The 15605-nt window shown below is 43.1% G+C and overlaps 1 protein-coding gene across 3 annotated transcripts in view; it reads right to left on the reverse strand.

Annotated features, from left to right (window-relative positions):
- The window catches only part of FGFR3 (fibroblast growth factor receptor 3), a 76792-nt gene extending 72478 nt beyond the window's left edge, over positions 1 to 4314 (reverse strand). For all 3 annotated transcript variants that reach the window (XM_048849108.2, XM_048849107.2, XM_075128108.1), the window contains exons 1-2: positions 4196 to 4314; positions 2808 to 3059 (exon numbers count right to left, since the gene is read on the reverse strand). In XM_048849108.2, the coding sequence (XP_048705065.1) occupies positions 2808 to 2988 (181 nt within the window). In that variant the 5' untranslated portion in view covers positions 2989 to 3059; positions 4196 to 4314. The remainder of the gene's footprint in view (positions 1 to 2807; positions 3060 to 4195) is intronic.
- Positions 4315 to 15605: the final 11291 nt, after the last annotated feature.

Below are 15605 nucleotides of genomic sequence, written 5' to 3' on the forward strand. Positions count from 1 at the left end.
GACCCATTTGACTAGGAGAAAGAATTTGCTTTTTGCCATTCAATTTAAAGATTGAAAAGTAAAACGTGTTTTTACTTGGCTCCAACTGTTTATATTCTTTATACAGTTTCTTTTGCAGAATCTTTTTCCAAAATAAGGGTGCCCTGTACATTCAAAATAGGTCCCTTACCCTTGAGTGACCAGCCAATTAATCATCATTACAAGCCACCCAAAAATTCTCACTCCATATTTCAGATCTGTCAGAAGCTTCTGTCTCATTTTAGTGGCTTTGTACATGTACCTGTTTTCCCCAAAATCAGCTCTGTTGCTGTTACATTTTGCACATCAACATGATGTCAAAAACACCGCTATTTTCAACAACTGTAACCAACAGAGAAATATTTTAAAATATGCTCTACCTTAGAAGCACTCAGCTGGGGCCTAATCCGGCCCCATCTGAAGTTGTATAGCTGTTTCAGTATTGATTTCAGCAGGGTCATTACTTTTAAAAGCTAATATGGTAAAAATAGACTTGAACGTAGAATTTTCACCACCAACTTTGGAAATTCCACAGCGTAACTTAGCTCTTCAACACATCAGCGTAGGACCATTTTCTTTAACCACTTACAGTCTAGCAACACGCTGGAAGCCATTGATTGTGCATCATTTGATATATTTCAAATGCCATCCTTTTAACTTAAAATGCAAGCCAGGTTGCTTTAAAGAACAGAACATTACCATGGTAAAATAGTGCCATGGGCTGCAAACTGAGATCTCAGTTCGTGGGTATAAACCCATAGGTACTCCAATGGAGGCAATGGGGGCACTCCCAATTTATCCTGGTGTTACTGAGAACAGAATTTGGCTCAAACAGGCCAAAAAATAAAACAAAAAGACTAAAACAGGAAAAAATCTGGACTACTAAACTGAGTGAACTCCTGAAAAGCTCACTAGCACAGGCTGCTCTTGTTTCCTCTTAAAACACCATATTCAGCTGCTTTGACAAAGTAGCTGAGATGTTGCCCCATAAATCAATTATTTTGGCTGTGAAAAATGAGCCAAATGAGTTACACTAAGAATCTAGTGTTTTATTAGTACTTTCTTGAAAACAAAACCAACCCCCAGTGCGATTTATAGCTTTAACCAAAAGGGGTATGGAAGTAAAGCCCCCACCTCCCAGCCTCCACGAAGCACATTTATTCCCCTGTCACTTTTTTGGCGAACATGCTTCAAACCCTTTCCTGAACAATGGAAACTTTCTGTTTGGTACATGGAACCTTTAAAAAAAGAGAGAGACGACCTTCCATTAAAGGCCTCTGAAAAATAAACAGACTCAGGTAGCAGCTGAGGCATATCGGAGAGACACCAATTTTAAACATTCCGTATATTTTTAAAACAGCTTTTGTCCTGTATGTTAACTTTGCTCACTGATTACGTTAATGTTTCACTTGAAAAGGATAGTTACTGGATTCCCATAAACACTTTCTTTCTCCCTCTCAATATGTTCACAATTCAGCACACATTATTTCATTACTTAAATTAAAAAAAAAAAAAAAGAACCACGATTCTGGTTTTATCCCTGCAGAGTGTACTTACACACACACACGAATATTTAAAGAGACATTTTAAATTAATACAGAATAAGAGGTATGGTGTCCATGTAACTATCTTTGCTTTTCCAAGCTCTGATTAGTAATTTTGACATGAACCAAATCTGTAACAGCGGTACATGTCATGACTCCAGCCAGCAAGCAAAACAAGCCCGCTCGCTAAATGAGACCACTTTTAATAACTGTTTTTGCTCACTATTTTCCTAGTCTCTGTAAGCAAAAATCCAACTACAAAGCAAACACTACAAAGTGCATGGGACACATTTCACAAGTCGAATAGATCATGAGGGCATGTTTGAACAGTGGATTTGTACAGTATTTCTAACTGAAGTTTAAATCCTGACCTTGGACTCCAATATTTAAAACATCATGGTAGTCACTCTATGTGAGTTTAAAAGGTGCTTATATTTCTTGCTAACCAGAATTTTAGTGGGCAAGGCTCTTTATAAATAAAGATTATCATTATTTATACAGTCTAGCCCTCTCCATCACTCTGCTGAGGATGGACATATATTCACTTTATCTGTGGGCCACCTCTGTCACAGTGCTCTTAAGCAGCTACCAAAAAAAAACCTGACTGTCAACTGAAAGTCAAATTCAATGTTACTGGAAACCCTGTGAACAATTAAAAATCACCTTTTAGGACAGGGGGTTTGTTGGCTGGTATAGGTGGAACTTACTGCAGTTTTAGTATATCTTAATTTTTACCCCTTGAAGAGCCTCAGTTATCAATTAATGTAGTAACACCAGTTCTCATTGGTGTGCCCATGCGGATGAAGGTGGCCGGAAAAACAAAACACCAAAATCTTTTCTGATGAAGTGAGCTGTAGCTCACGAAAGCTTATGCTCAAATAAATTGGTTAGTCTCTAGGGTGCCACAAGTCCTCCTGTTCTTTTTACTTTGGAACTGTGTTGCCAAAACAATGCACCTGCAAAGCTGTGCAGCTCAGATGCATGCAACAGGGCTGTTCCTCCTGCTGCTTTAACGTTTACATTTAGTTTGCCTGGGAGAACACCAGGATTGCAATTGCACAAGGAGATGGAAATCTTGTGCATTTATCATGACTGCTGGTGAAGTAAGCTGGCAAAGCAACAAGGATTCCTTGGAGATTTGTCCCCATTCCCCCTCCCCTGGAAGACTGCAAGAGCAAACCCAACCGCTGGATGGGACCGGTACCAACATTCACAGCACCCAGCATCCTGTACAGCTGCCCTTACCTGTTGGTTTCCGAGTGATCCTGTCTTCTAGGTCTGAGATGGGCAGCCTGGCTTCTGGGAGGCTGCTGACAGTCACCACCAGGTAAAAGCAAAAGAAGGCACCCCACGCAGCAATCATTCCTCTGGCAACGCTCGGAGAAAGCAGAGTAGTATGAAAACTGCCCCAGCCAGCCTCAGACATCCTCCGGCCGCATGCTGTCCCTTCCCCGGGGTCCCGGCTGCGATGGGGATCACTGCTGCCCAGCCAATGCCCTGCCACGAGAGTGAGAGACGCGCGCAGACCGGTGAGTCCCAGGGAGCAGCACCGCAGAATTAAAGCAACAGACTCTCTCTTTCACGTGAAAGCGCTGCGATCTGCAGCCGCGTCTTCTTTTAAGCGCAGAAGTTGCAGGACTGGTATTAAAAACACCACCCGATGAACAGCTTTCCGGGGTACACGAGTTTGCAAGCCACGCAAAAGCTCCTTCCCTGAGCTGCTTTACCACGTACTAACGGGGCAATCGCCTGAAACACCGCCGCCACAGTTCCTCGGCGTTGTGTACCCAAGATGCAAGCCACTTAACGACACCAGCTCGTCTGCTTTTTAGCGGTGTGTAAAAACTACCTTAGACTTTTGAGAGTCAACGCTGCAATCTGTCCTTTTCTTTTAAAGGAAAATCTGCTTCTCTACTTTTTTTTTTTTAACGCACAGAAGTTGCACTCGGTTGTCTTTCTTTCCCTGTTTACCAGCTTTCCATTTTTGCGGCCCAATAAAGCAAAGGTAAATGTAACCCAATCAAGCTGCGCTCTGCCTTGTTCTTAAAATGTGCAAATGAAACCTCCATCCCCATCCCGCTCCCCTCCCGTTTCGGAAGGTCTCGAGAGAGGCTACACTGTAACGAGCTGGCTGGGGCTGCATCTCTCGCCGCACAACCAGGAGCGGCGAGGCGACAGAGAGGCGCTGCGAGCTCTCGCACGTCCCTGGGAAACTTTTCTTTTTCATTCCCTTTGAAAAACAAGCCCGCAAGTCCCAGGCAAGAGCCAGCAACCCCCTGCCAGGCGCAGCGATGCGCTCCCTCGATCTCTGCAAAGCAGCCCCGGGGGCTTCGCCTGGGGATCCCCGGGGCTGATGGGCTGCAGCCCCTCGCCAGCTAGTGCAAGGAGCTGGGGGGTCCCTGCCAGCACCCCCCCTTACCGGCTGCAATGCAGGCCCCCCAAAGGGAGAACGAGCCGGCCCCGGGAGGGGGCCGCCAAGAGCCCCCGAGGGAGCGGAGCTGCCCCCCGACGCGGCGCCCGGCGGCGGCTGCCCTGCCCAGCCCGCTGCCTCTCCAGCGCCCGCTGCCAGCGGGCAGGGACGGTGCCCCGCGCTCCCGCTGCAGCCCGAGCCCGGCTGTTCGCGGGTCACCTACCTGCCCGAGTCCCGCGGCAGCCCCCGGCGCTCCCTGCCCCGGCACCGCCTGCTCATGGAGCCGCCGCTGCCGCCTCTTCCCTCCCGCAGCCCCAGCGCGTCTGAGCCGGCCGCCCGGCCGCTCGCAGGGGAGCAGCCGCCGCGCTGACCCCGCCTCCCCCCGCCTGGCTGCCAGGCCGGGGGTGGGGCGGCTCCTCCCCACGCCCCGGCCCCCGAGCAGGGGGCGGCTCCTCCCCTCCGCGCCAGCCCGTCGGGCCCCGGGCCCGCAGCCCGGCCCGGCCCGGCCCGGCTCCCTCCGGCCGGGCAGGGCACGTGGGGCCGCAGCCGTCAGAGCCCGGCCAGTGAGTCAGCGGCGGTGCCCTGAAAGAGGGGTTCGCGGCAAGAGCATTGCGTCAGTTGTAATGCAAGAGGTGCTGGGGAGCAAGCCACTTTTTTCATTCGTAACTGAGGCAGCAAGCCCGGAGGTGCCGGGGCTATGAACTGCCAAGCCCGGAGGTGCCCGGGCTAGGAACTGCCACGCCTGGCCCGGGCACAAATTAAGCGCTGGGCAAGACGCTGACTTCAGAGCCCTCCCAGCTTGGGGAGAGTTTGGGTCTGCCCCTCTGCCCCCCCAACTCCAGTCCCGGAGCATGTGCTGGACCAGAACCCAGATCCCAACGGCCCTGAACGAGTTGGTTTGGAAACACGGAGCAGAGAGCTAGACTGTTAAGCTCCCTCTCAGAGACAGCAAGCAGAGTGCCACATCTCTGGGGACCCCTGAAACTGGAATGGACATAGCCCTGCACAATATGCTATGAGGAACAGTCCTGCACCGCCAGGGGTGATGGACTAGAGCCGTGGCTCTCACCCTTTCCAGACTACTGTACCCCTTTCAGGAGTCTGATTGGTCTTGTGTACCCCCAAGCTACACCTCACTTAAATACTACTGTATGTGCTTACAAAATCAGACATAACAATACAAAAGTGTCAGCTGTACACTATTACTGAAAAATTGTTTACTTCCTCATTTTTACCATTTAATTATAAATCAATTGGAATATATTGTACTTACAATTCAGAGTACAGAATATAGAGCAGTATAAACTAGTCATTGTCTGTATGAAATTTTAGTTTGCACTGACTCCTCTAGTGCTTTTTATGTAGCATGTTGTTAAACTAGGCAAATATCTACATGAGTTGATGTACCCCCTGGAAGTCCTCTGCATACCTCCAGAGGTACACGTACCCCTCGTTGAGCACCACTGGACTAGAGGAGTTTTTCCTTGCTGATTCCTGTTATTCTTACTATTTTGCTTACATCGTATGATTTGATGGAGTTATAGCAATCCAAGCTGGAAAAGGCCTTTGAGGTCATCTTCTGCTGAGTGGGGCGGAGGAGGGTTGGGAAGGGGAAGAGAAATGTTTGGGTCTGAGTGATTCCTGCTGTTGTCTCATTAGTTATATATATTTATAAAATGACAGAAACATCCTTTCAAAGGCTGTTATAGTCTCAGTATGCACACAGAGGGTGTTATGAGAGTTCATTATTTAATATTTATATGGTGCTTTCCAACAGTAAAGGCTACATAAGTGCTATTTTTCATTGTTTATGCTTAATTATTATTATTTAACAGGGACAGTCTATTCTTTTATCCCACACTTTTTTTTCCATGTTATTATCTTCACTAGAGAAATATTTGTAGATCATATCACTTGTCCCACAACTTCCTAAACTGTGGGTGGGCATCAGCTACACTGATTTATTAATTATTAGTATCTTTTTAATAGGAGGAGAACAAAAAGAGACAAAAGCATTTTGCTAGGTTGCTTCTGAGCATTGTAACATTAGAAGCACAGCCTCCAGAAAGCCATAGTTTTCAAAGACTCCACCCTCTCCTAAAATAAAGTCAGATTCTTCTCAGCATAATCAGCTCCTCCAGAATGAAGCCAGGCTCTTCAGCAGACCATCCTCTTCACCACGTGTGAGAGATTAAAATTAGTTTAAAATCTTACAAATATACCATAATCATCTCAGGCGCTGTAATATACCACAATTGACTCACTGTCATGCATCATTTATAGCTAAGAGGTGATTCAAATTGTTTTGTGCTGGGAATAAGTCATAGTTTTGTCTTAATCCTCTTGACATAGTAAATCCCTGAGATAGGGAGATGAAGATATTATCCACATCAGCTGAGAAAGCTCTTGGGGGATCCAATAAAGCAAGCGGGTGTAATAGTTAACCTCTTAAAGCAAATAGATACAGGGCATTGTCAAAATTGTAAAAATCTAAGGCAAATGTTTTGGCACTTGGCAGCTTTGAGATTTCCTTGTAGTAAACCAAATTAAAGATGATGATCCACGTTTAGATCTCTTTGCCAGTCTGGAGTCAGTCACTCTTGACTTCAGCAGAATTACTCTGAGATTGCACCATTGTAACTGAGATCAGATTCTGTCAAGATACCTTTATCAGTCACAGAGATATTGATGTCTCAATACTGTCGTACCATGTCAGGAAAAATTGATATGGGTCTAGGGTAAGGAAACCCCAGATCTCAGCAGCCCTCTCATGTGAGAACATGAATTTTAACTGAAAACAATGGTGGGGTGGGACTCAGACACTTTAATAAAATAGGGTTATTGTACAGGCACAAAGATCATTTGCTAGTGTGTCAAGTTGCAAGATGGTGTCGCTCACAAATGCTAAGTTCTTGGTGCCAGAAAATCAATAAATAGTACAATAATTACAATGACAATAATAAATTAACATAGCACAGAAAGGGGCACATTGTGATCTCCTGGTCATTTTGAAGATGTCTAGGCCCTTGTCTTTTTGAAGACATTGAGTCAAATTCTGATCTCATTTACATGTATCATTAGTGTACAGAATTTGGCGCTGCACAGAGAGCAGTAACACAATTAATTATCCCTCATAGTACTTCAGTAATTATTATGGTCCATGGTACATGAGGACACTGAGGCAGAGAGGTTAAGTAAATTTCCTAAATCCACATAAGGCAGCTAGAGATAGCACAAAGAATTCCTTGCTCCTAGGTCTGTGCACAGCACACTATATCCTGCTGCCACATCAGATGAAGCTAAATTCTACCGTGACCTTGAATCATTGAAATGTTGGATCAAGATAAACCCTGAAAGGGGTTATTGACAGAGTCTTGGAGCAAGAGTTGTGTTTAGAAAATATAACATCTGATCCCAACATAGTGAATTGGGAGATTGCCTCTTATGCTAGCTGAGATATGTAAAGATCTGAACATGCAATCATATAAACTCAACACATTAATGGTTTTGAACTGTTTTTCATATGGAGGAAAACTAAACACTTTGGGAGCTCTTTGCAACAGAAAATCAAAGTGGTATTGAGATAGTCCTCTAAGAAGACTTTCACAGTTTGTAGTTTTCCCCAGAGCAGGATATTTTTAGGTTTCCCTTTTATCAAAGCTTGCCCCCAGTACATTCAACTGAAATGGTGGAACACAGATCCACTTAAGCACAGATTTTTGGGAACTGCCTCACTGCATTCTGTGGTGACAACTGTAACAGCTTCCTAGATGAAGTGTATGCAGCTAAAAACTAAGATTCTAACTTGTATCTTGGTCAAATTCTTACTAAAAAGTCAATTTATATGCACATGTAAACACTATACAACACTCTGAATTTATTTTGAAGTCATTATGCCAAAAGACACATAGTATCTATCCCCAGACAGATATACTGAGTGTACCTTTCATCTTAATTTATTGCTACATTTAACAAAGAAAAATATACTGGATTTTTTCCTTTATCAGACTGTAGGAATCACTAACATTATTAAGCATTTGTTAAGTTTTTACTCTTTATAGAAAGTGCATTCACAGACTGTACATTAGTATTCTAAGTGCCCTTTAATATCCGCAGTTGTCTGTGATGAAAATCAAGTCACTTTAAGATGCTCTAGCTAGAGCAAGGGCTGCATTTGTTCTTGTGAATACGTGACATAAGTATGTTGCCAGTGTTCTCAGCAACAGATCCTATTAATGTTTTGTTCTAACACCATATTAATATGCCTGGACCCTGTCCTGGAAGAAACTGTCAATGCCTCCTATTGAGGGCAATCTGTTGACAGCTCTGAAACAAGTTATAGTCAGGCAGCCACTAGAGAAATCAAATCTAAGGACGAGCATCTTGGCCAACTACCTCTCATTCGCCAACTACCCCTTATCAAGAAAACTCATTTAGAAGATGCTGATTGGCTAGCTTCCCAACCATTTAATGTCCTAAAGCTCTTTGTATCCCATTTGATCAGGGTTCAGAAGGCAAGGGATGAACGCTGGCTGTCCTTACTGAAAGAAGACACTTCTCAATTTTTCAGCAGCCATTAACGCAGTCAATCACAAAGTGAGCTGTAGCTCATGAAAGCTTATGCTCAAATAAATTGGTTAGTCTCTAAGGTGCCACAAGTACTCCTTTTCTTTTTGCGAATACAGACTAACACGGCTGTTACTCTGAAACCAATCACAAAGTGTTGCTGGCACTTGTTACAGTGGATAGAATAGCCTTCAAGTGGTTCTGCTCATTCCTTTCTCAGCCTATGGTGGTGGGTAATTTCTCCTTATTCCTGACCACTCTCAGCAATCCTCAATCCTGTCACCTCTTTTGTTCAACATCTATGTGAAGTTGCTAGATAAGATTGTGAGATGATAAGGGTTGCAGCAGTGTCATAACTACACCAACGTCACTCTGCTGTGCATCTCCTTGTTGTCTCATGGCAACCCAATGTCTGGTGAAAACTAGGATCTATTTGGAAAGATATCTGACTGCAATTCAACTCAGGCAAGGTGGAGGTGATACTGATTGGCAGTTGGAAGGGCTTTGAGGACTTGGTGAAATCTACAACTGTTCCCTCAGTTGAGAGCGTCTGTCGAATTGTCATCAAATAGACTGGTTTCAGAGTAACAGCCGTGTTAGTCTGTATTCGCAAAAAGAAAAGGAGGACTTGTGGCACCTTAGAGACTAACAAATTTATTTGAGTATGAGCTTTCGTGAGCTACAGCTCACTTCAGATGCATTCAGCGAAAGCTCACGAAAGCTTATGCTCAAATAAATTGGTTAGTCTCTAAGGTGCCACAAGTACTCCTTTTCTTTTCACTGTCTCTGAATCACTGCAAGACCTGTCCTTTGAACCTGATGCTCCCAGGATGATGCTCATAGCAGGCAGAGGCAGGACTTTCTCAGTCACGGGCCCACAGATCTGGAATTACTCTCTGCAGAAATATGCTTAAGTATGAATCTGGTCACATAAAGAGAAAGATGCAAGATGGCTGTCTGCTCAGGTCTTTTTAATCAATTAAACTATTAATTCCTGGGTTCCTAGTTGAATAGTCAGATGAAAAGCTGTGGACAGCAGAGGAGTATGGTGATTTGTTCTTCTTACCTGGAATGTTAATGGACCTAATTTAAGCCTTGTAAAATGTGTCCAGGTAGCACAGTGGTTGGTATCTCATCATATAATATCTATCATATAATAGCCCATTCAGTGGATCATCACATTTTCATATTTAGTCTCCTTAGTATACAGAAAACAAGTGTGAATCAATATGGAATCAAAACATTGAAACAGGTTAAATATTAATGAACATTTTAAAGTATTGAAGCAAGTGCTTCAGAATTATACAGAGGCACAGCTGCATAAACCTCAGAATCACATCAGATTATGTACATACAATGAATTTGGCCAAAATAAATCTTGTCATAACCGGAAGGCTTGGATGCACTCAATACCATACCTACATAATACAGTAACAAGTTATTTCTCTAGACTGATAAAAAGTCATTACCTAAATATCAGACTGGGCTAAAATACTGGTTCAAAAATCAGATCTTCATCAGCCTGCTTGAGAAGAGGTCAAGGTTTCCTAACTTTTAGAATTGAAGCGTTGGAGAGAATTAGCATAATAGAAATGCATACTGAAGTAAGTTTGCCACAGATCATGTCAGCATCCATTTGTATCAATAACGGATGTGAAAATGGCTAAACCATTTTTATTGAACTCGTCAGTTTGAGAGATTGAGATTCCAAACAGCTTTACTGAATTTCAAGCTGATACTCATTGTTGCTAAGAGTAAGAGTCCAAATGATTGTCAGAGTAAACATCATATAAGGCTAAACTACCATGCTAAGATTTCCTCTGGGCTTGCAAATGAAAAACATGGAACTTTGAAAGGTTGTGAGAATGCAACTTTGTCTTATAAAAGTTATTTCACACAGCCCAAACTGTGTAATAAATAAGGGCAGATGAACAGAGGGAAAGTCAGAAGCCTAAATCAGGGAGAAGAGCTATTTTTTGAGTAGGGCTCTCAATTAATCGCAGTTAACTCATGTGATTACCTCAAAAAATTAGTCACGATTAAAAAAATTAATCATGATTAATCACAGTTTTAATCACACTGTTAATAAAATACCAACTCAAATGTATTAAATACTTCGGATGTTTTTCTACATTTTCAAATATATTAATTTCAATTACAACACAGAATGCAGAGTACAGTGCTCACTTTATATTATTCTTTTAATTACACATATTTGCACTGTAAAAATGATAAACAAAAGAAATAGTATTTTTCAGTTTGCCTCATATAAGTACTGTAGTGCAATCTCTATTGTGAGAATGCACAAATATAGGTTTCAGAGTAGCAGCCGTGTTAGTCTGTATTCTCAAAAAGAAAAGGAGTACTTGTGGCACCTCAGAGACTAACCAATTTATTTGAGCATGAGCTTTCATGAGCAACAGCTCACTTCATCGGATGAAGCTCACGAAAGCTCACAAAAGCTTATGCTCAAATAAATGTGTTAGTCTCTAAGGTGCCACAAGTACTCCTTTTCTACTTACAAAAGTAGCTGTTTTGTTACATAACTGCACTCAAAAACAAAACAATGTAAAACTTTAGAACCTACAAATCCATGCAGTCCTACTTCCTGTTCAGCCAATAACTAAGACAAACGAGTTTGCCTGCATTTATGGGAGATAATGCTGCCCGCTTCTTATTTACAATGACACTTGAAAGTGAGAACAGGCATTCACATGGCAAGGTATTTACCAGATATGCTAAACATTCATATGCCCCTTCATGCTTCAATCACCATTCCAGAGGACATGCTTCCATGCTGATGATGCTTGTTAAAAAAATAACACATTAATTAAATTTGTGACTCAACTCCTTGGGGGAGAATTGTATGTCTCCTGCTCTGTTTTACCTGCATTCTGCCATATAGTTAATGTTATAGCAGTCTCAGATGATGACCCAGCACATGTTCATTTTCAGAACACTTTCACTGCAGATTTGACAAAACACAAAGAAGGTACCAATGTGAGCTTTCTAAAGTTAGCTACAGCACTCAACCCAAGATTTAAGAATCTGAAGTGCCTTCCAAAATCTAAGAGGGATGAGGTATAGAGTAGAGCACTGCTTCGGATCATTATTGAGCAGAACCCATCATCAGAATGGATGCATGTCCTCTGGAATGGTGGCTGAAGCATGAAGGGACATATGAATCTTTAGCGCATCTGGCACTTAAAAATCTTGCGACTTCGACTACAACAGTGCCATGCAAATGTCTGGTCTCACTTTCAGCTAACATTGTAAACAAGAAACGGGCAGCATTATCTCCTGCAAATGTAAACAAACTTGTTTGCCTGAGAAATTGGCTGAACAAGAAGTAGGACTGAGTGGACTTGTAGGCTCTAAAGTTTACACTGTTTTATTTTTGAATGCAGTTATTTTTGGTACATAATTCTACATTTGTAAGTTCAACTTCCATGATAAAGAGATTGCATTCAGCACTTGTATTAGGTGAATTGAAAAATACTATTTCTTTTGTTTTTTACAGTGCAAATATTTGTAATCAAAAATAAATATAAACTGAGCACTGTACACTTCGTATTCTGTGTTGTAATTGCAATTAATATATTTGAAAATGTAGAAAAGCTCCAAAAACCTTTAAATAAATGGTATTCTATTGTTGTTGTTTAACAGCGCGATTAATCGCAATTAATTTTTTTTAATTACTTGACAGCCCTAGTTTTAAGATGAGCTTTGTAAAAGGATAAGGCTTTGATGAGTTGGCGAGCTACAGGAAGGCTCTTCTGCAGCAGCTGCAGAGGAGGCGGCTCTTGCAGCAGTGAGACAGTATGAAAGGGCAGAGAGGAGGGGAGTGCTGGATGACTGGAGGAAATAGGGAGAAGAAGAGAAAGACACAAGGCTGGAGAGAACCTCTGGAGGGTTTGAAAAACAAAGATTTGGAACTGGATACTGAAGTAATCCTACTTCAACATATCTCCCGGGGACGCTGGCCATGTCACCTCCTCCACTGCCATGGGCTGGCTCTGGGCCCCTAGAGCGTGTGACTGTAGGATACCTTCCTCCCCCAGCATAGATCCTACCAGCTTCTGCTACCAGAGGCCTGGGAGTGAATCAAGCCCTTAGAAGAAAATTATCTTCTGTTTCTAGGCTTGGGGAATAAGAACGTAAAGATACTTCTGCCAGACAGACCTATCAAATATACACCATGCACAGTGTATATTCATTTCAAATGAGCCTTGATCACCACATTTCCCTTTGATAGCCATAGAGACAGAATTACTTCGGGGGGGCAGGGGATATTTTTTTGAAATGGCAGACTACTTGTGTACTCCTATCCCTATGAGACTAATGCAGCATTGTAGCAGGATCTGCTAAACTTTCCTAAACCAAGGTCAATGTTGTCCATTTACTGGGAGCCCAGTGGCCACACTTAAGCAATTCCACTGGTCAGGAGTGACTCCATATTTGCACTGTTGCCTGGGGTAGAGGAGATCTAAACCACACTTCAGGAGATTGCCACTGCCCTGCTCTTGAGCATGGTGGTGCAGTCCCAGATGCAAGAATACAAAGCTCCACCTTATTTTCATTAATTATTAATAAGGAGGTAGAGCCCTAAATGTCCAAAGCATTTTTTGTGCCCTGAAGAACATGCAGTCTGAAAAGCTAGACAAAGGAAGGGGAAGAGGATGCAACACGCCAGCAAAGTGATTGGGCAGGTTAAAGGTCCACAGCTTATTAGTTGGATGTTTGTTGCTCTAAGATAAACTCATTAAATTTCCTCCAGCAACTGAGCCCCTCTCCCTTTCCTCTCAAACTCTTTTCCTCCCCAACAATCTCTAGCTCCAGATCCACCGTCACCTGCCTCCCAGAATTGGACCCCTTTTTTGTACAGTAAGTGAGCAGGAAGAAAGCAAACAGACCACTCATCCACCTCACTTCTTGTAGGTGACGCAGAAGAAGTGGGTCTTCAGGCGGGATTTAAAGGAGGAGAGGGTAGCGGCTTTGTGGACCAGCTCAAGTATTGATTCAAGCAGCCTTCTGGTGTGTTGGAGATGTGGACCTCGCTCCGATGAGGTTTGAGGCCATGCACAGACTCTGTCGACACAGTTTGCCCAGCCCCTTATTGAAATCTTCATCAGTAAGTCATCCTCAGCATCCCACACATGCTCCTCGCTTGTATAAAAGTGGGTGGGGCCTAAGCATTTTCTGTCCTAATCCACAGAACTGGCAGAGGTGCAGAACTGGCAGTGGCAGGATTATCCATATCGTCAGCGGTAGGCTGGAGAGCTATGGAGATCCAGGCTCCCATCTCCAAAGATCCTGCCCAGCTGGATAGAGGGACTCCCCATTCACACTCCCCTCCAGCCCCAACCTTACCCAGCCAGCACCGAAGGGGCAGCGGCTGTGCTGCCATTAGTGCTGACTGACACCCATTTGGTGACTGTGTCTGGCAATCACAGCACAGACAGTAAAACGAACAGGAGGACGTGTGGCACCTTAGAGACTCACCCATTTATCTGAGCATGAGCTTTCGTGATTGCATCCGACGAAGTGAGCTGTAGCTCACGAAAGCTCATGCTCAAATAAATGGGTGAGTCTCTAAGGTGCCACAAGTCCTCCTGTTCGTTTTGCGGATACAGACTAACAGGGCTGCTACTCTGAAGCACAGACAGTGTCAGTCAGTGCAGCCTTAATTTACCTGCAGCTCCTCTGCCATCCTGCTGCTTAGTGCAGCTGCTCATTGGCTCCCCCTCCTACCTTTCACCCTGTTTACTGTATCCACATGCTCCTTGGGCATTCAGATATTTTGCTAAGAAAGGGAAGATGGCTATGTAAATTACAAGGGAAACACTCTGCTTAACTGGTTTCTCCCTTGGAATCACCTTACTGTGGATTTTCAGGGGAACTTCTCCTCTCCACAGTGTGGGTTGATTGGGAGGGGGAGGAATATTAGTTATTATTAAAGTTCGTACACTGGCCATTTAATTAAAACAATAATTATCAATAATTAATAACCATTTGAGGTCTTTAATCTATTAGGGACTGAAGAATTTTACTCAAGATGATGATGTTATTTCTACTGCTTCCAGCAGAGCTTTTCTCCTCAGTGGCACTTTTTCTTACTTTATGATAGGACTTGAACACTGGGACAAATCAATCATTCTTAAAGCCACTTTAATACTGACAGTGTATTCCCACAAGACAGAGCCAATACAGTACAGTGTCTGACTCCATCCCAGCCTCATCTAGTGGCTGATTTGTATGTGTATCTCCTTGGCAATTCTTGTGGCAGGTTAATTTTGACTAGAAGCACAGTATAAACCCTGCTTGGAGTATACTACTGTGACAAGAGGGTGTGTGGATTCTACCATGAATACTGGGCACATGTTAGTATATTAAATATACAAGCCATTTTTAAAATCAAATGATCATGAAGAGAGTTTTTTTGGCTCTGCAGCATGAAACAATAAGAGTGGACTTTACAGATCCCATGTTCATGTCTAGCAATTTTGCAATTATCAAGCACTTCTCAGATGATGGTCTCTGTCAGATAAGTATTATCCCCACTTTACATGTGGTTAGTCTGAGGCACACAGAGGTTAACTGGCTCTCAGTCCTCTGCTCTCATCATGACATCAAATACAGCACTGTCATAACCAGGGTATATTAAGTCTTCATTGCTCCTGAACATCAGCAGAAGTGGCTTCTATGTGATTCTGTCGATGCAGCGTATTGTATATCCAGATCAAATGAAACAAAAAAAGCAATCTGTGGTCCTGGAGGTTTGGCTTGGTGCAGCACTGAAAGGCCTCTACGTAGTAATTGTGGCATAAATTATTTCATTCATCACTTAGAGAAAAAATATTTGTGGTGCTGAAAGCAGTAGTTACATAGAAATTGGACAGGAGGCAGGTAAGGAGTTACACAGAGCCAGTTAATCAACAAGGGAAAAGTTAGAATGTTAGTAGAATTAACAATGATACAAGAGTCGTGTTTTGACAGGTATTTCCGTGCATTCCAAGACACATTTAGATACTCTAACATGTTTCCTATGGATGTAATTTATGGCTCAA

Source organism: Caretta caretta, chromosome 4 (genome assembly GCF_965140235.1).
Source record: "Caretta caretta isolate rCarCar2 chromosome 4, rCarCar1.hap1, whole genome shotgun sequence".
Taxonomy (NCBI): Eukaryota; Metazoa; Chordata; order Testudines; family Cheloniidae; genus Caretta; species Caretta caretta.